The sequence below is a fragment of the Nicotiana sylvestris genome, chromosome 8, assembly GCF_000393655.2.
Source record: "Nicotiana sylvestris chromosome 8, ASM39365v2, whole genome shotgun sequence".
NCBI classification, from domain to species: domain Eukaryota; kingdom Viridiplantae; phylum Streptophyta; class Magnoliopsida; order Solanales; family Solanaceae; genus Nicotiana; species Nicotiana sylvestris.
Genome location: NC_091064.1, coordinates 121,977,571 through 121,990,493, shown reverse-complemented (window position 1 = coordinate 121,990,493; position 12,923 = coordinate 121,977,571). Strand labels below are relative to the sequence as shown.

The following is a 12,923-nucleotide window of genomic DNA, read 5'->3' as shown; positions in this document are numbered from 1 at the left end:
TTGGAAAGAAGGGCAAGCTAAGCCCTAGATTCATTGGTCCTTTTGAGATTCTTGATCGAGTGGGAGAGGTGGCTTACAGACTTGCATTGCCGTCGAGTTTATCAGCCGTACATCCAGTGTTTCATGTGTCCATGCTTCAGAAGTATCACTGCAATCCATCCCACGTGTTAGACTTTAGCACTGTCCCGTTGGACAAGGACTTGTCATATGAGGAGGAGCCGGTAGCTATTCTAGACCGGTAGGTTTGTCAGTTGAGATCGAAGAGATTCCCTTCTGTTCGTGTTCAATGGAGAGGTCAGCCTACTGAGGCAGCTACCTGGGAGTCCGAGTCCGATGTGCGGAGCCGATATCCCCATCTTTTCTCCGACTCAAGTACCTTTCTTATGTCCGTTCGAGGACGAACGGTTGTTTTAGAGGTGGAGAATGTGATGACCCATTTTGGAAGTAAATTTTGTGTTCCGAGGCCTTAAAAAACCTCCTTTTGTCTTACCTCAATTTGCATGCGCAGTCCGAGCGCATTTATGGAAAGCTTTTATGTGAAATCTAAGAAAAATAAAGAAATTGGCCTTTAAAATTGATTAAAGTTAACTTTGGTCAACATTCTTGATAAATGGACCTGTACCCGTGATCTGACAGTCTCGTAGGGTCCGTAGTAAAATTTGGGACTTGGGCATATGTCCGGATTCGAATTCCGAGGTCCCAAGCCCGAGAAAAGAATTCTTGAAAGAAATTGTTTAACTAAAATTATAAGAGTTTTTGGAAATATAAAGATATTTGAAATCGATGGTATCGAGACCGTATTTTGGTTCCGGGTCCTGGTACCGGTCTTATATAATAGTTAAGTTGAATCTGTGAAACTTGGTAAGAATCAAAGTTCGTTTAGTATGAATCGGAGTTCGTTTAGTATAAATCGAACTCCTTTATTTGATAAAATGGAAATTTTGATGTTCTTGAGTGATTTCATGAATTTGAGGTTTAATTCATAGTTGTTGATGTTATTTTGATGATTTGATCGCACCAGCAAGTCTGTATGATATTTTTTGACTTGCGTGCATATTTGGGTTGGAGCCCCGAGGGCTCAGGTGAGTTTTGGATAGGCCACAGAGTGAATTTGGACTTAGAAAAATGGCTATTGCAGGTTCAGTTGTATTGCAGGCTCTGATGTTGCAATTATGAGGTCAGACTTCACAATTGCGAGCCTAATAGGTTTGGCAATTGCGAGGGCTTGATCGTATTTGCGAAGAAAGCCCAGGCCTGCCATGTTCATAATTGCGAACCTTCCTTCGCAAATGCGAAGTCATCAGGGGAGGGTAGTTATCGCAATTGCGACGATTTGTTCGCAATTGCGAGGTTAACAAACAATGCACAGGTTCGCAAATGCGAGGCCTGGTTCGCATTTGTGAGCTTCACAATTGCGAAACTCCTGTCGTAATTGCGACATCTACGACCAATTAATTGGGTTTATTTAGCATTTATTAATGTTATTAAGTAAATTGTAACTAGATACAAGCGAATTAGAAGCAGAATCGAGGGGTAAAGCGGTAGTTGAGACTTGATTGTGTTCGTGGCATTGAGGTAAGTGTTTGGTCTAACCTTAGCTTCAGGGAATAAGAGTCTTGGTCTTATTTTCTATGTGTTAATTGTTGGGTACGACGTATAGGTGTGGTGACGAGTATCTATACGTCGGTGTCAAGCATGCCCGTGAGTCTTATACTATGATTGATGTGACTCCGTTTTGTATTGTCCATGCTTAATATGATAATTTCTAATGTTGAATAAAGCTTATAGAAGTATTCTTGGTAATTGAACGTTGTAAAGCATTGGCTCAAGTTGAGAATTGAATTGTGAAGTAATTGAGGAAAAGAGAAGAGGTTTATGATATTGTCTCCCTTACCGGGATGTTATTGCTCATGATATTGGCTCCCTTCCCGGGATATTATTGTTATACTATTGTTCCTTTGCCGGGATTCTAATGTAATTTTTTTGATTCCCTTGCCCGAATTGCTTTGTGATTGTTGCTTGGGTAAGGAAGAGTATAAAAACACGATTATAAAAGCATTCACCCATAAAATCACTATATATTAGAAAACTATCTTAAAAATAAGAAGAAATACTTATACATTAATATCCTAAGTATTAGGTTTAATGGTTATATATACTATATTTTGTTAAGAGTATTTAGGTAAGAAGAAAAATCAAAACTGCTTCTGCATTTGGGAAGAAGCTACTTTGTTCTGAGAACTTCTCAGAAACTGCTTCTGCTTCTTCCGAAAAAGCACTTCCCTCCCCCAAAAAGCTTGATCAAACATCTCAAATTAAGAAAAAAAATACTTTTTTAAAAAAAAGAAGCACTTTTGGCCTCTCGAGAAGCTTGGACAAAGAGGCTATAACTCACTAATGTAAATTTTGGACACAAGATGCTTAAGAAAAAAGAAAATCCTTTCACCTACATAAACGACAAACTCTGACAAAAGGTCAGTGCGCAAAGCGACGAAGCATAATAACGACATCGTCCGCATATTTTCAGGAACTAAACGATATCGTTTACCTGTTGTTACCCGAAAAACACAACTTACCTAAGTACCTTCAATCTTCGAAGCTACAAGGTAAGGTCGCCGACCTTTCGCTCTTTCGTTCCATTTTTGGTCAAAATATTTTTATTTATTTTCTCTTTCTTTTCGCCCAAGCAAACTACAAATCTAGGTATTCAAAGAGTTGAAATTCCTGCTGTGTTCTGCTTTGTTTCCTTCGCCGTAATCTGTGGAGCGTTAACTTCTTCCGGGACGACGACAAAGACGACTACGTTTAATCAATGAGAGGTAGAATCTGTTAAACTTGGTTAGACTATTTTTCTTTTTTTCTTTTTTTTCTTTTTTCTTTCACTGCTTAGATCTGTATCTGATATGTTTCGATTTGCTTTGTTCCGGGTAGATCGGTTTGGATCTTGTTTTTTTTTCTTTTCTTAAATTAATTTGTGGTAAATATTTTTACGATATTTGTTTGCTAATTTATGAGATTTTTTGAACTTTTTGCTTGCTACATTATTTATGATGAATTGACTTGAATTTTTGCTGTATTTTGTGCAGCATTTTATGATGATTTCATTGAATTTTTGCTGGACTTTTAATTGGTACATATATGATATAATTTGCCGTTGTATAATATGGATTTAATAGGTTGGCATGTTCCCATTTTTTTAAGTTCTCAAATTTGCCCTTTAACTTACCTTTGCCATTTTATTACTAGAGCGTTATATTTATACATTTAAGCCAAGTGGTTACATGAGGGAACTTCTTTATGTGACATGAAAAGAGCTGACAACTTTTTCTAGAGAGCGTTCGACTAAATTTAGGACGGGTGAAAGGCAAAAATGTCCATATTTTAATGTGCTGGCACTGTTACTTAGAGAACTTAAAAATGAGAGCTTTGCTAACCTACTAAAAACATGGACTAGGTTGGCAAAAACATATATATGTAAATACACACATGTATGTAAAATAAGGGGAGGCGTTGGCGCAGCTCGGCCATCCCATAGGTACCTAGTACAATAGCTGTTAACTGTCCGGTCGAGGCTTTGGATTAGAACCTTGGTCATTCACAGTCTTAATCGTGGTGTCACCAACCGATGGGATACACCCTTGTTGTTGTTATGGTTGTCTTAATAGCATGTTACTTATATTATACGTGTAGTGTTGCGGTCCATTTCTCGTGTCTATGTGCATGCTTAATTTTAGGCCAATTCAAGATAAGGCCTGGTGAAACCAAAAAGGAAAAACCATGAAAAGGTAATGTAGTTATTTTCCAGTTGTTCGTTTACTGCCTAATATTAGCTGAAGTTTTTAAGTGGTAATGAGACATTTGAGAGTAATGCTAATGCTTATCTTGGATTTTTGTTTGAAAGATATTGATACACCTTTTTGTTATTTCTGTTTACTTTATTTATTGCTTTATAATATCTGGAAATTTTAGTTCAGCATTTATTTTTGTATTTTTTTAATCTTTAATATTGACGAAGTTATGTTTTCAGCGGAGGTGAATTAGAGTAGCTTCTAAGTTTAGGTGCAAAGGAAAATTCGTTGACTTGACATACCAGCATTATGGAGACAACAAGCCTCTGCCGAGATGGCCACTTATTGCAGAATATGGTAGGTTTCTCAAAGTTAGCTATATTCCAAATGCATTATTAGAATTAATAATTTACTGGTATTTCACTTGCGGGAAGTAAATAAATAAGGTACTTGAGTTATGTGCATTAGCATTACAGTGGAAATTACTTCTATTTCTGCAAAAAGGAGTGAATCTATTGCTAGAGTTCGGATTTTCTGTTATTCAGTTGGTGTCAGATTACTTGATCTACGTAGTTTATGAACTACATTATGTTCCATTATGGTGAGTGTCGTGCAGTTCATATGAAGAGATGTCTCTTTTCTATTTTTAATGGAATGACTCCCTAATTGCTTTTGTTTTTCCTGCCAGGTTTTGCATTTCGTTCTCCTTAAGGTGGCTTCTCCAAAATTTGTTATGACAGACTTGCGCGATACTAGTCTAGGATATAGTCTTTCTGTAAAAAATTTGTAAATAGTAGTTGCCTGTAGATAAATGGAGTCAAGCTGGGTTAAAGTGTTAGATAATGGCTGTAGGACTGCTGCAGACGACTCAAAAAGCGAAGTGGCATCTCAGTGTGTGGCAAGTATAGTTGAAGCCCGCAGTGAGAAGCTTGAGGAGCTATTATTTCAACCAAACTGTAACTCTTTCTATAACAAGCTTGGGAAGAGAAAAAGGACTGTAGACTGTGAGTCTAATTGCGGATCACATCTTAAGACATCGATACTTAAGAACTACTCAAATTTCATGAAAAGTGGACTACCACAACGTGTTTTGTTTCATCAAAATGGTGAATGGAATGATTTCCCTCTAGATATTGTTTGTTTAGTTAAAGAAGACTTCCGTGCAAAGAAGGCTGTGATTGAGGTGAACTGTGGTGGCTTTCATGTAATCCTTGATATTCTGTATATGATTCAGGTAGATCTGATAACTGGTTTAGAGAAACCTATCGCCTGGATAGACGAAGCAGGTGGCTGTTTCTTCCCTGAGTTATGTCTCGTCTGTTGTAAAATGCATGACAACTTTGACATCCAGTCACAAAGAACTGAATATTTCAGTACTCCTGAGCCGGATAGGGCAACTAAAATTAAGTTGCATCTTGAAATAGACTTTCATGGACCAAATAATTGCAATTTGGAAGAATGTGTGGAGGAGTCAAATGTCAGTTATAAAAGGACTAAAGTCGATCCTCTTAAAGATAATCAAGAATTTGCTGATGATAAAATTTCTGATGCAAAAATGGAAATAGTTGTAGACAATCAACAGAATCAGGAAATTCTGTCTCCTAAATTAGAAGATGCACTAAATTTGGTGGATGCAGAATCTGTTAAAAATATGTTTGTTAAGGGAATAAATGGCATCCATAAAGTGGATATAGTCAAAGTTAGTCAATGTTCAAGTAAATATTTGAGAAATCGCTTGGAATTGTTTGAGAAGCTGGTCGAGATAACCCAAAATTATCGTGGAAATTCCAATGTTCGGTATGCTTGGCTTGCTGCTTCCAAAGAGGTAGTATGTACAATTATGAACTATGGCCTTATGCATGGGGCATCTAGACTGAAGACTAATCTTGGAGTAGGAGTGCACCTCATTGCACAGGATCGTGCCTCTAAAAGGTTGGATAATACTTTGTAGTACAATGTCATTTTTATTGATGATTTCATTATTGTTTGGAGTTACAATATCATGATCTTAGAGTGGTTTTAAAATCATGCTGTAGCTTAATGGAGGTCATTAAACTTTGTGATTATATAGTTCCAAATTGTTTTACTGTGCTTGTATGACTGCTGTACTTTGAGGAAATAAAAACGGAAAAGAAGAGCCTTGCAACTTAAAGATAACAATGCTGTTTTCAAAAACTTATTTGGTGTATAGTATCATCGCTGGATATCTAATAACAGAACACCCCCCCCCCAACCCACCAAAACCCCCCGCCGAAATCCCACAAAAAAAAAAACACCAAATCCCCCAACTCAGAAGAAGAAAGAAAAATGGTCCTTTATTCACTGATATCTTTCAGGACAATCTAACTTCAGCAATTTTTATCTTTCAGGACAATATAACTTAAGCATCAATTGCTTTTTTTTTTCTTTGTCTCTATCAGTGCCGCTAGTTGTGATGTTGACGAAAATGGCGTTCGTTACATGGTTCTTTGTCGTGTCATTTTGGGCAATGAAGAACTTTTGCATTTCGGTTCTAAGCAATCTCATCCGAGCGATGGGAAATATGATAGTGGTGTTGATGATTTGGAGAATCCTACGTATTATACTGTTTGGAATATGAATATGAATACACACATATATCCGGAGTATGTTGTGAGCTTCAAGATGTCTTCAGGAGCACAAGGTGTCTATTTATCTCCTTTTCCATATATTTTAACGTCACAATAATATGATTGGTATAGAATTTAAAAATGTATTGATTATACACCTTTCCTTAAAGAGAAACCCATTTCCTTTGTTATTTTGAGTTGTGTGGTACTTCAACCTCCAATGTAATAAAGAATTTTGGTTGATGTTTTAGCTGTGAAATCTCTCGGAAGTATCTATTAATTCTAGTTTGGGACCTATTTCTCTTTCAAAAGACTTGCTTTATAGCAATTACTATGCTTGAGTACATAACATAATAAAATTGGATTATAGCACTGCTTTGGCCATTGTGTTATGGGTCTCTAATTTTTCTATCATAAAATAGAAGATAAAGATGGAATTTTGAGATATTTGCTCATTGAGAAAAGATTCAACACAAGTTGGGTGTTGGATCCTTGTAAAGATTATCATCAGGTGGAACTCCGTCATTTATTATTTGTAAATAACTCTTTTAACTTTCTTAACGATTATCAGGTGTTGTTTCTCACCTTTAAGGTTGTAGGAAGACAGCCACTATGATAATGACATACGTTTCTTAACTTTGTTATATGATTGTTCAGTTTCTAGTGTCTCCCGGTGAAGGATCTAGATTCTAAACCATTTAGGCGTTGAATGTCATCGTTCTGATGTTAAATTGCTGAATGCAACATTTAATGGGAGATTGCTTAAAAAAAAGATTAATTTGTTTTGTATCATTAGATGATTACAACGTGATATTCTGGTGTTAAAAAGTTTTTATTGCTTTGAAATACATGTCAATGATATTTTATGGGCTCTTCAGGACTTTAAACTTGATATCTTTTAAGTGTCATGATGCACTACTTTAATACGTAGAACTTTGATATCATTATGGTGAGGGTCCGCAAGTAGTCAGCTTATCATAATTCAAAAAGACACAAAGTTGCAATCATAACTATTCGCTTAAGGGTATTTAAAGTAAAAAGAGAAGAGGTTACACTTCTTTTACAACATACTTTTTGATTTATTCATCCTAGAAAAAATGAAAGAAATAGTAGTCATAACACAATCTTGTGTTGGTTTTAATGCGCCAATCAGTAATTGTGCTTGTCAAAGACATTATTTCTACTGACTGATGGTTGATGTTCGGATTGAGTAATTTTCAGGTTCAAATTAATTTGGTAGAGTTTGTTTAGCTAATCTATTTTCAGAAGTGGTTCTGAGTTTGCATTTTATTTCCGCAGGAGCTCCAATAAGGGAAGAAAGTAGGCTTGATGTCTCTGGAGTTACTTCTCAGGGATCTGAGGAGCAGTTGGACTTGAATAAATTGCCTTCAGAAATGGTAATCCTTCATTTGACTTACCCCTCACCCCACCCCACCGCACTTCACCCCATCCCTATAGCAGAAAAACAGAGAAAGAGAACTGATAAATTATCTTTCCTATTAGTCTTTGCTAATAATATAAGGTGAAAAGAGATTATTTGGAGGGAAAAGTAGCTACTACGAGTCCTATTTCCCTTACTACACCAATGTGGAGCAACACAAAGTGCTTCTGTTGGTACAAGTTGATAGCGTCCAGTGGATTCCTTATGTGCTCTCCTCTTCAGAAATTGAGCTTTAACTTGAGATTGCATTTCTCTGCCTCGGGTTCGCACAAGAAGTTGCAATATGAGGTTTGACAAGTTTTCCTGCAGCGCAGATTGTTGCGTATATATTATGAATATGAATTAGACAGTCAAACCTTGCCAACTTGAATGGACTAAAGTTAGCTTCTCAGAGAATATATGGATTCTAAAATTTTGATCATTAAGAGAACTGAAATGGTTGAATATCAAGCATGGTTGCACTTGATCTCCTCGCTTACGGTTATCTTACTATAGGAAGAAAGAGAATGATCTAGTTTCCTGTTCCCTCTTTAAGTTGTTTCCTAGGTCTGGATTAATAAACGATTTGTAGTTTCCAGTGAAGGAGTGTTCTCAAGTTTTAGCTAAAGGAGCATCTGGTATGAAGATATCTTGAAAAAATAGGAAGCGAACTGGGTGATAAATCTCTTTCTTTTGGCTTGTGACATACATTGACGTGGACACATGTTAATAAAATTGCTGATGCAATTGCTTTAGAGAGCACATCTACGTATAGAAACTATTAGGTGGCAAGGCAATGTTGCCGTGTTTTATATTTGAACTGCTTAACTCTTAATGAATGACTGAATCCAAAGATATTTTCTAATCTTAGCCTCTGCCCATTATTCTAGTGTTGGAATTTTTTTTGTGGTGAAGTTCTCTTTTTTGCTCGATTTTGTTCGTTCTTTAAAGAATTTTATTGTTCACGTGCAACATTTGGAAAGCATGTGAATTTCCTTGTGTTTTAGCCTAACCTTGTGAATAAGTTTATGTCCTTGTTTAACATTTCCGATTTTATCCGGTTAGCAGAAGTGTCAGCAATATCAGTTTGTAAACAACCTACAGCAATCCCATGATGTTGGTATAAGTACAAATAAATCTCCCAAATCTCCCTGGATGCCTTTCTCTATGTTATTTGGAGCTATTTCAGCTAAAGTCGCTCCTGAAGATATGAAATTGGTTCATGCACACTATGACTTGTTCAGGGTATGTTTTGCTGACAGTTGTGTCTAACAATTTTCATTTAAAACTTTCTTCCTGCTCCCTGAATTTCTCTCGTTTTGTTTTTTGCTTAGAGCAAGAAAATTACTCGGAATGATTTCATTAAAAAGTTGAGATTGATAGTGGGTGATCAGTTACTGAAGTCTACCGTGACCAATCTCCAATGTAAGGTATGCTAAGAATGTGCTTCTATCCATATATAAGTTGGTAATTTGGTACCTTAGGCTGGGTGTTTGTTGACAAACACACGTCTTGAATTGGTAGATTGATTTTGAGTTTTAATAGAAGTGGGAACAATGGTTGCTCTTAGTTTAGGTGGCTTGTGTATTTGCTTATGTTGTATTTCCTTTTTGGTGCAAGATTCTATCCTCTAGTTCAAAGTCTATCGAGACTTCGCTGTTGTCTCTTTACGGCTGATCTGATTGTTTATGTTGGTCGTGGTACTAACTTTTAAAATACCCCTGTTGTGGCAAAATTTATTATATTGGTGTCCATTATTTTTTACTTTTTTTTCTTCTAAGAAGTGAATCTTTGATAGTGATGTGATACTTCTAATGGGAATGCTCTCAAGTACCGAGCGCATTTACGTTGAAGGCATTATGAAATTCCTTTGTGTTTTTTTGATCGGCAGGGATGCAGCAAGCGGACTACGAAAAATCCTTTATTGTTATTAGTACTTTTCCACTCTACGATAATGAATGAAATTATCTTAAATCCATAGTAAGAATCTGGTCATTTCAAAACCTTTAATAAGTTAGAATCTTAGGCTAGGTTAAATAGACGTTCTTAATTTGATTACATTGTCCCTCATAAGCTGTTTGAATTATCCGGCAGGACATGCATGTCAACTGGTGTCAGTAGTAATAGAAGAAGAAACATTTCTTTTGAATGATGATGGACTCTAATCTCCCCTTAACAAGCAAGGTCATGTAGAATTTATACATCTTGTAGTTTCAGCCACTTGAGGTTATCTTGGACATCTTTTTCCAGATATCTTACTGGAAGAAATAATTTGTGGTGCTCTTCCTCTCCCTAAAGAATTGTCCTGCACCTTCATTTAAATAAAAATACTTCTTTCCTGTTGTGTCTTTCAAGAAGGTATCCACATTATATTGCTTTCCTCCACCAACTGTTACTTTATTGCTTGGCACCATAGAAATCAAAGTGATTTTTTTTCTCGAAACCTGAAACTCATAAATGAGTTTCTTTCTTTAAGGTGCCATATGGTTCCACCTCCTCTTACTGGGCCATATGGGAGTACTCAAATAAATTAGGCTTAGGGGTGTCTTTCCCGTTTCTTTTCTTTGACAATAATAGATATGAAATTTGATTCAAAAAGTTGTAATAGAAAATTCCAAAGGACGGCAGTGGCCATGCATTTTTTTAGTCATATGCTGGGAGAATATGGGAATTTATATGTAGTTTACATGACTGCCCCTCTTGTAGTCTTGTATTTGTAAATTTAATGTATAGTCCTTTGGTGGCACCAACCCCCCCCCCCCCACACACACACAAAATACAAAAAACATAACAACAATAACAAATCTAGTGAGTATATGTGTGTGTGTATGTATGTATTATGTATGTATGTGCGTGTAAACCAAACGAAATTAGAAGTTTAAGAGTAGGTGGAGGGCGTTGCGCCCCCAAACAAAATTAGTAGTCTTCTGCTGCCTTTCTAATGAGATTTGTTTAAAATAGGTGATACAAGTCAATATGTAAAGTAAGTATTTTTCTGTTTTATATTTTGTTTCCCACCAAGTGTTCGGTACCCTCTCTAGGCTTGACTAATCTGGATATCCGCTGCTTAAGGCCCACTAAAAGGGTAAGGCATATCTTTAGTTACACCGACAAATGAAAAAAATTCAAGGTTGGCACATTTGTTTCTCTATCCTGGATTTTGTAGGGAATGCTTGCATGTTAAGGTCTCTAAAACGCTTCATTCCATCTTTTCCATGCATTCATTATATCAGTTTTTGACTCAAGAATAGAGTAGATCTGTTTTTAGTGTACCACGAAAACAAGGTTAGATCTTAGCAGGATTCATAAAAATTAATTGAGGGGGTGGGTACAATTTTGGCTCAAAGTATACCATTTATTGACCTAGGGGAGGGCTGCATATTTTTATTATACTCGAGGAGAGAGAAAATGTGTTTTACATTTTACAACCAAATCTTAAATTTGAATTTCTCAGAGGTATGGGTGAAATGTGTGAGGTCCCGAATCCACGAACCTCTTCATTAAAAGCATCTTCTGAAGGAAGATCAGTCGCACATGGAACCTTCAATCACTTAGATTTGCTGCAATTTTCATCTTTTTACTGATGGTGAGGTGATGAGGCCTGGGTTTATTTTGTTCTCGGCATGTTATTATTAATATATTCTTGATGAAAATGTTGTATTAATTTATATTTTTTAGTTTTATCTTTTTTGCTGTCTTCTCTGTTGTCTCTTTTGGCTTCTTTCATGTGGTGGGATTTGTGTAAGATACTGTTGGTAAATATATGGATATGCAGTTCGTAGCTGCAGGCTACTGAATGAAATTGTACAGAAATGGTGTTTTTAGGTCTGAAAAACCTATCCTTGTGTTGCAGCCGTCTCCCGCATCAGTGTGCTCTTCAAGTGTGCCAAGCGGGGAGCTTAATTTTTGAGGCTGGTACCAGAAGGGTGGTTTGCTGCTTGGTGGTCAACAGCTCTACCTTCAACAATCATGCAGCGTAGTTACTTCTTCGCTCTAGTTTTTTTCTTTTCTTTTGTTGGTAGTTAATGTAGGTTGAATTTCGTTGAATTTCTTCGACTCTTTTGTGACTATAAGCAGTGGTGTCAGAACTTGCGCCTTTTCTTCTTCTATATGCGACTTTCATTCTCTCCTATCTGTGATGGCAATAATTGATGTTTGGCATTTGACCAATATCTATCCTTGTATCACTAAACTTACATTACATCCTCATAATCTTTCACTAAGCATGAAACATCCTTTAAGTTTTCCAAAGCTAAACCAAAAACATCCCTCCGTCTTCCATTTCTAAATACCGCCTTCTCTCACATGCATTTTATCTTTTTCTTAAGTTTTAATTTATGATGGCTAGCTTTCTCGGATGCTATATATGTATCAGATTAGCTGAAGACACTGTTGTTTCCAACATAGCCACTCGCTTTGGCTGTTCTTTGTCCAAGCACTCAACAGCGAAAGTGACGATTTGCTTTTGAGTTCCGACTTAGGCCACAATTAGAAGTACTAAATTTCCACGTGTACATTTCTTTTTAAGGTTCAACGTCTTGCTGTTGGATTCATCTTCTGGAAAAGATATTTCAGTACTTGCAACGGAATAATGAGTCTTTTCCTTCGACGGCTATCACTAGTTCCCTACTTCCGGAAATAGCTTATGTTTTCTTTTTTTATTTAATCCTTTTTGCACTTTTCATTGTTCTTTATTGATAACTCGACGATGATATTATACTTGATATTTCCAGAAATCCCTTCCTGATGAGGAGTCTAACCAAGAAAAATCACTGGACTTGGTCTAAACCGGAACAAGTGGAAGAAACTGATCTCATGCCACATTTCAAGATGGCATGTTAGAAAATCCGGATAAGGGAGGGCCATTTTCGCTGGTCTAGTGTTGTCAAGTCAGTTTTTGTTCTTTAATAAAGCTTGTGCGGATTTTTCAAAAAAAAAAAAAAAAAGAAAGAAAGAAAGAAGGAAAGCAAGAAAGATAAAGTACATTTAAGAGAAGAAGGCAGTTAGTAATGGATGGAAAATTTGATGGAGGAAAGTTTTATAGAGCAGTGGTTAGGCCTGCCATGTTATATGGAACTGAATGTTGGCCGGTAAAGAACTCACACATCCAGAAGATGAAAGTAGCAG

The 12,923-nt window shown here is 36.5% G+C and overlaps 1 protein-coding gene across 3 annotated transcripts; it reads left to right on the top strand.

The window, feature by feature from the left end:
* Window positions 1-2,536: 2,536 nt before the first annotated feature.
* On the top strand, window positions 2,537-11,966 carry LOC104220615 (inactive poly [ADP-ribose] polymerase RCD1-like). Of its 3 annotated transcripts, none has more exons than XM_009771513.2 (8): window positions 2,545-2,819; window positions 4,028-4,145; window positions 4,477-5,720; window positions 6,209-6,450; window positions 7,676-7,773; window positions 8,865-9,041; window positions 9,131-9,221; window positions 11,650-11,966. In XM_009771513.2, the coding sequence occupies exons 3-8, from the start codon at window positions 4,600-4,602 to the stop codon at window positions 11,697-11,699; spliced, it is 1,779 nt and encodes a 592-aa protein (XP_009769815.1). In that variant the 5' UTR covers window positions 2,545-2,819; window positions 4,028-4,145; window positions 4,477-4,599; the 3' UTR covers window positions 11,700-11,966. The 3 variants fall into 3 exon arrangements, with proteins under 3 accessions (XP_009769817.1, XP_009769815.1, XP_009769814.1); XM_009771512.2 differs by having other exon boundaries at window positions 2,548-2,819; window positions 9,131-9,226; window positions 11,650-11,905; XM_009771515.2 differs by lacking the exons at window positions 8,865-9,041; window positions 9,131-9,221 and having other exon boundaries at window positions 2,537-2,819.
* Window positions 11,967-12,923: the final 957 nt, after the last annotated feature.

Coding starts and splice junctions, on each gene's coding strand:
- LOC104220615 (XM_009771512.2), top strand. CDS start 4,600: ATGGAGTCAAGCTGGGTTAAAGTGTTAGATAATGGCTGTAGGACTGCT. Junction 5,721..6,208: donor CAGGATCGTGCCTCTAAAAG/GTTGGATAATAC, acceptor TGTCTCTATCAG/TGCCGCTAGTTGTGATGTTG. Junction 9,042..9,130: donor CACACTATGACTTGTTCAGG/GTATGTTTTGCT, acceptor TTTTTTGCTTAG/AGCAAGAAAATTACTCGGAA.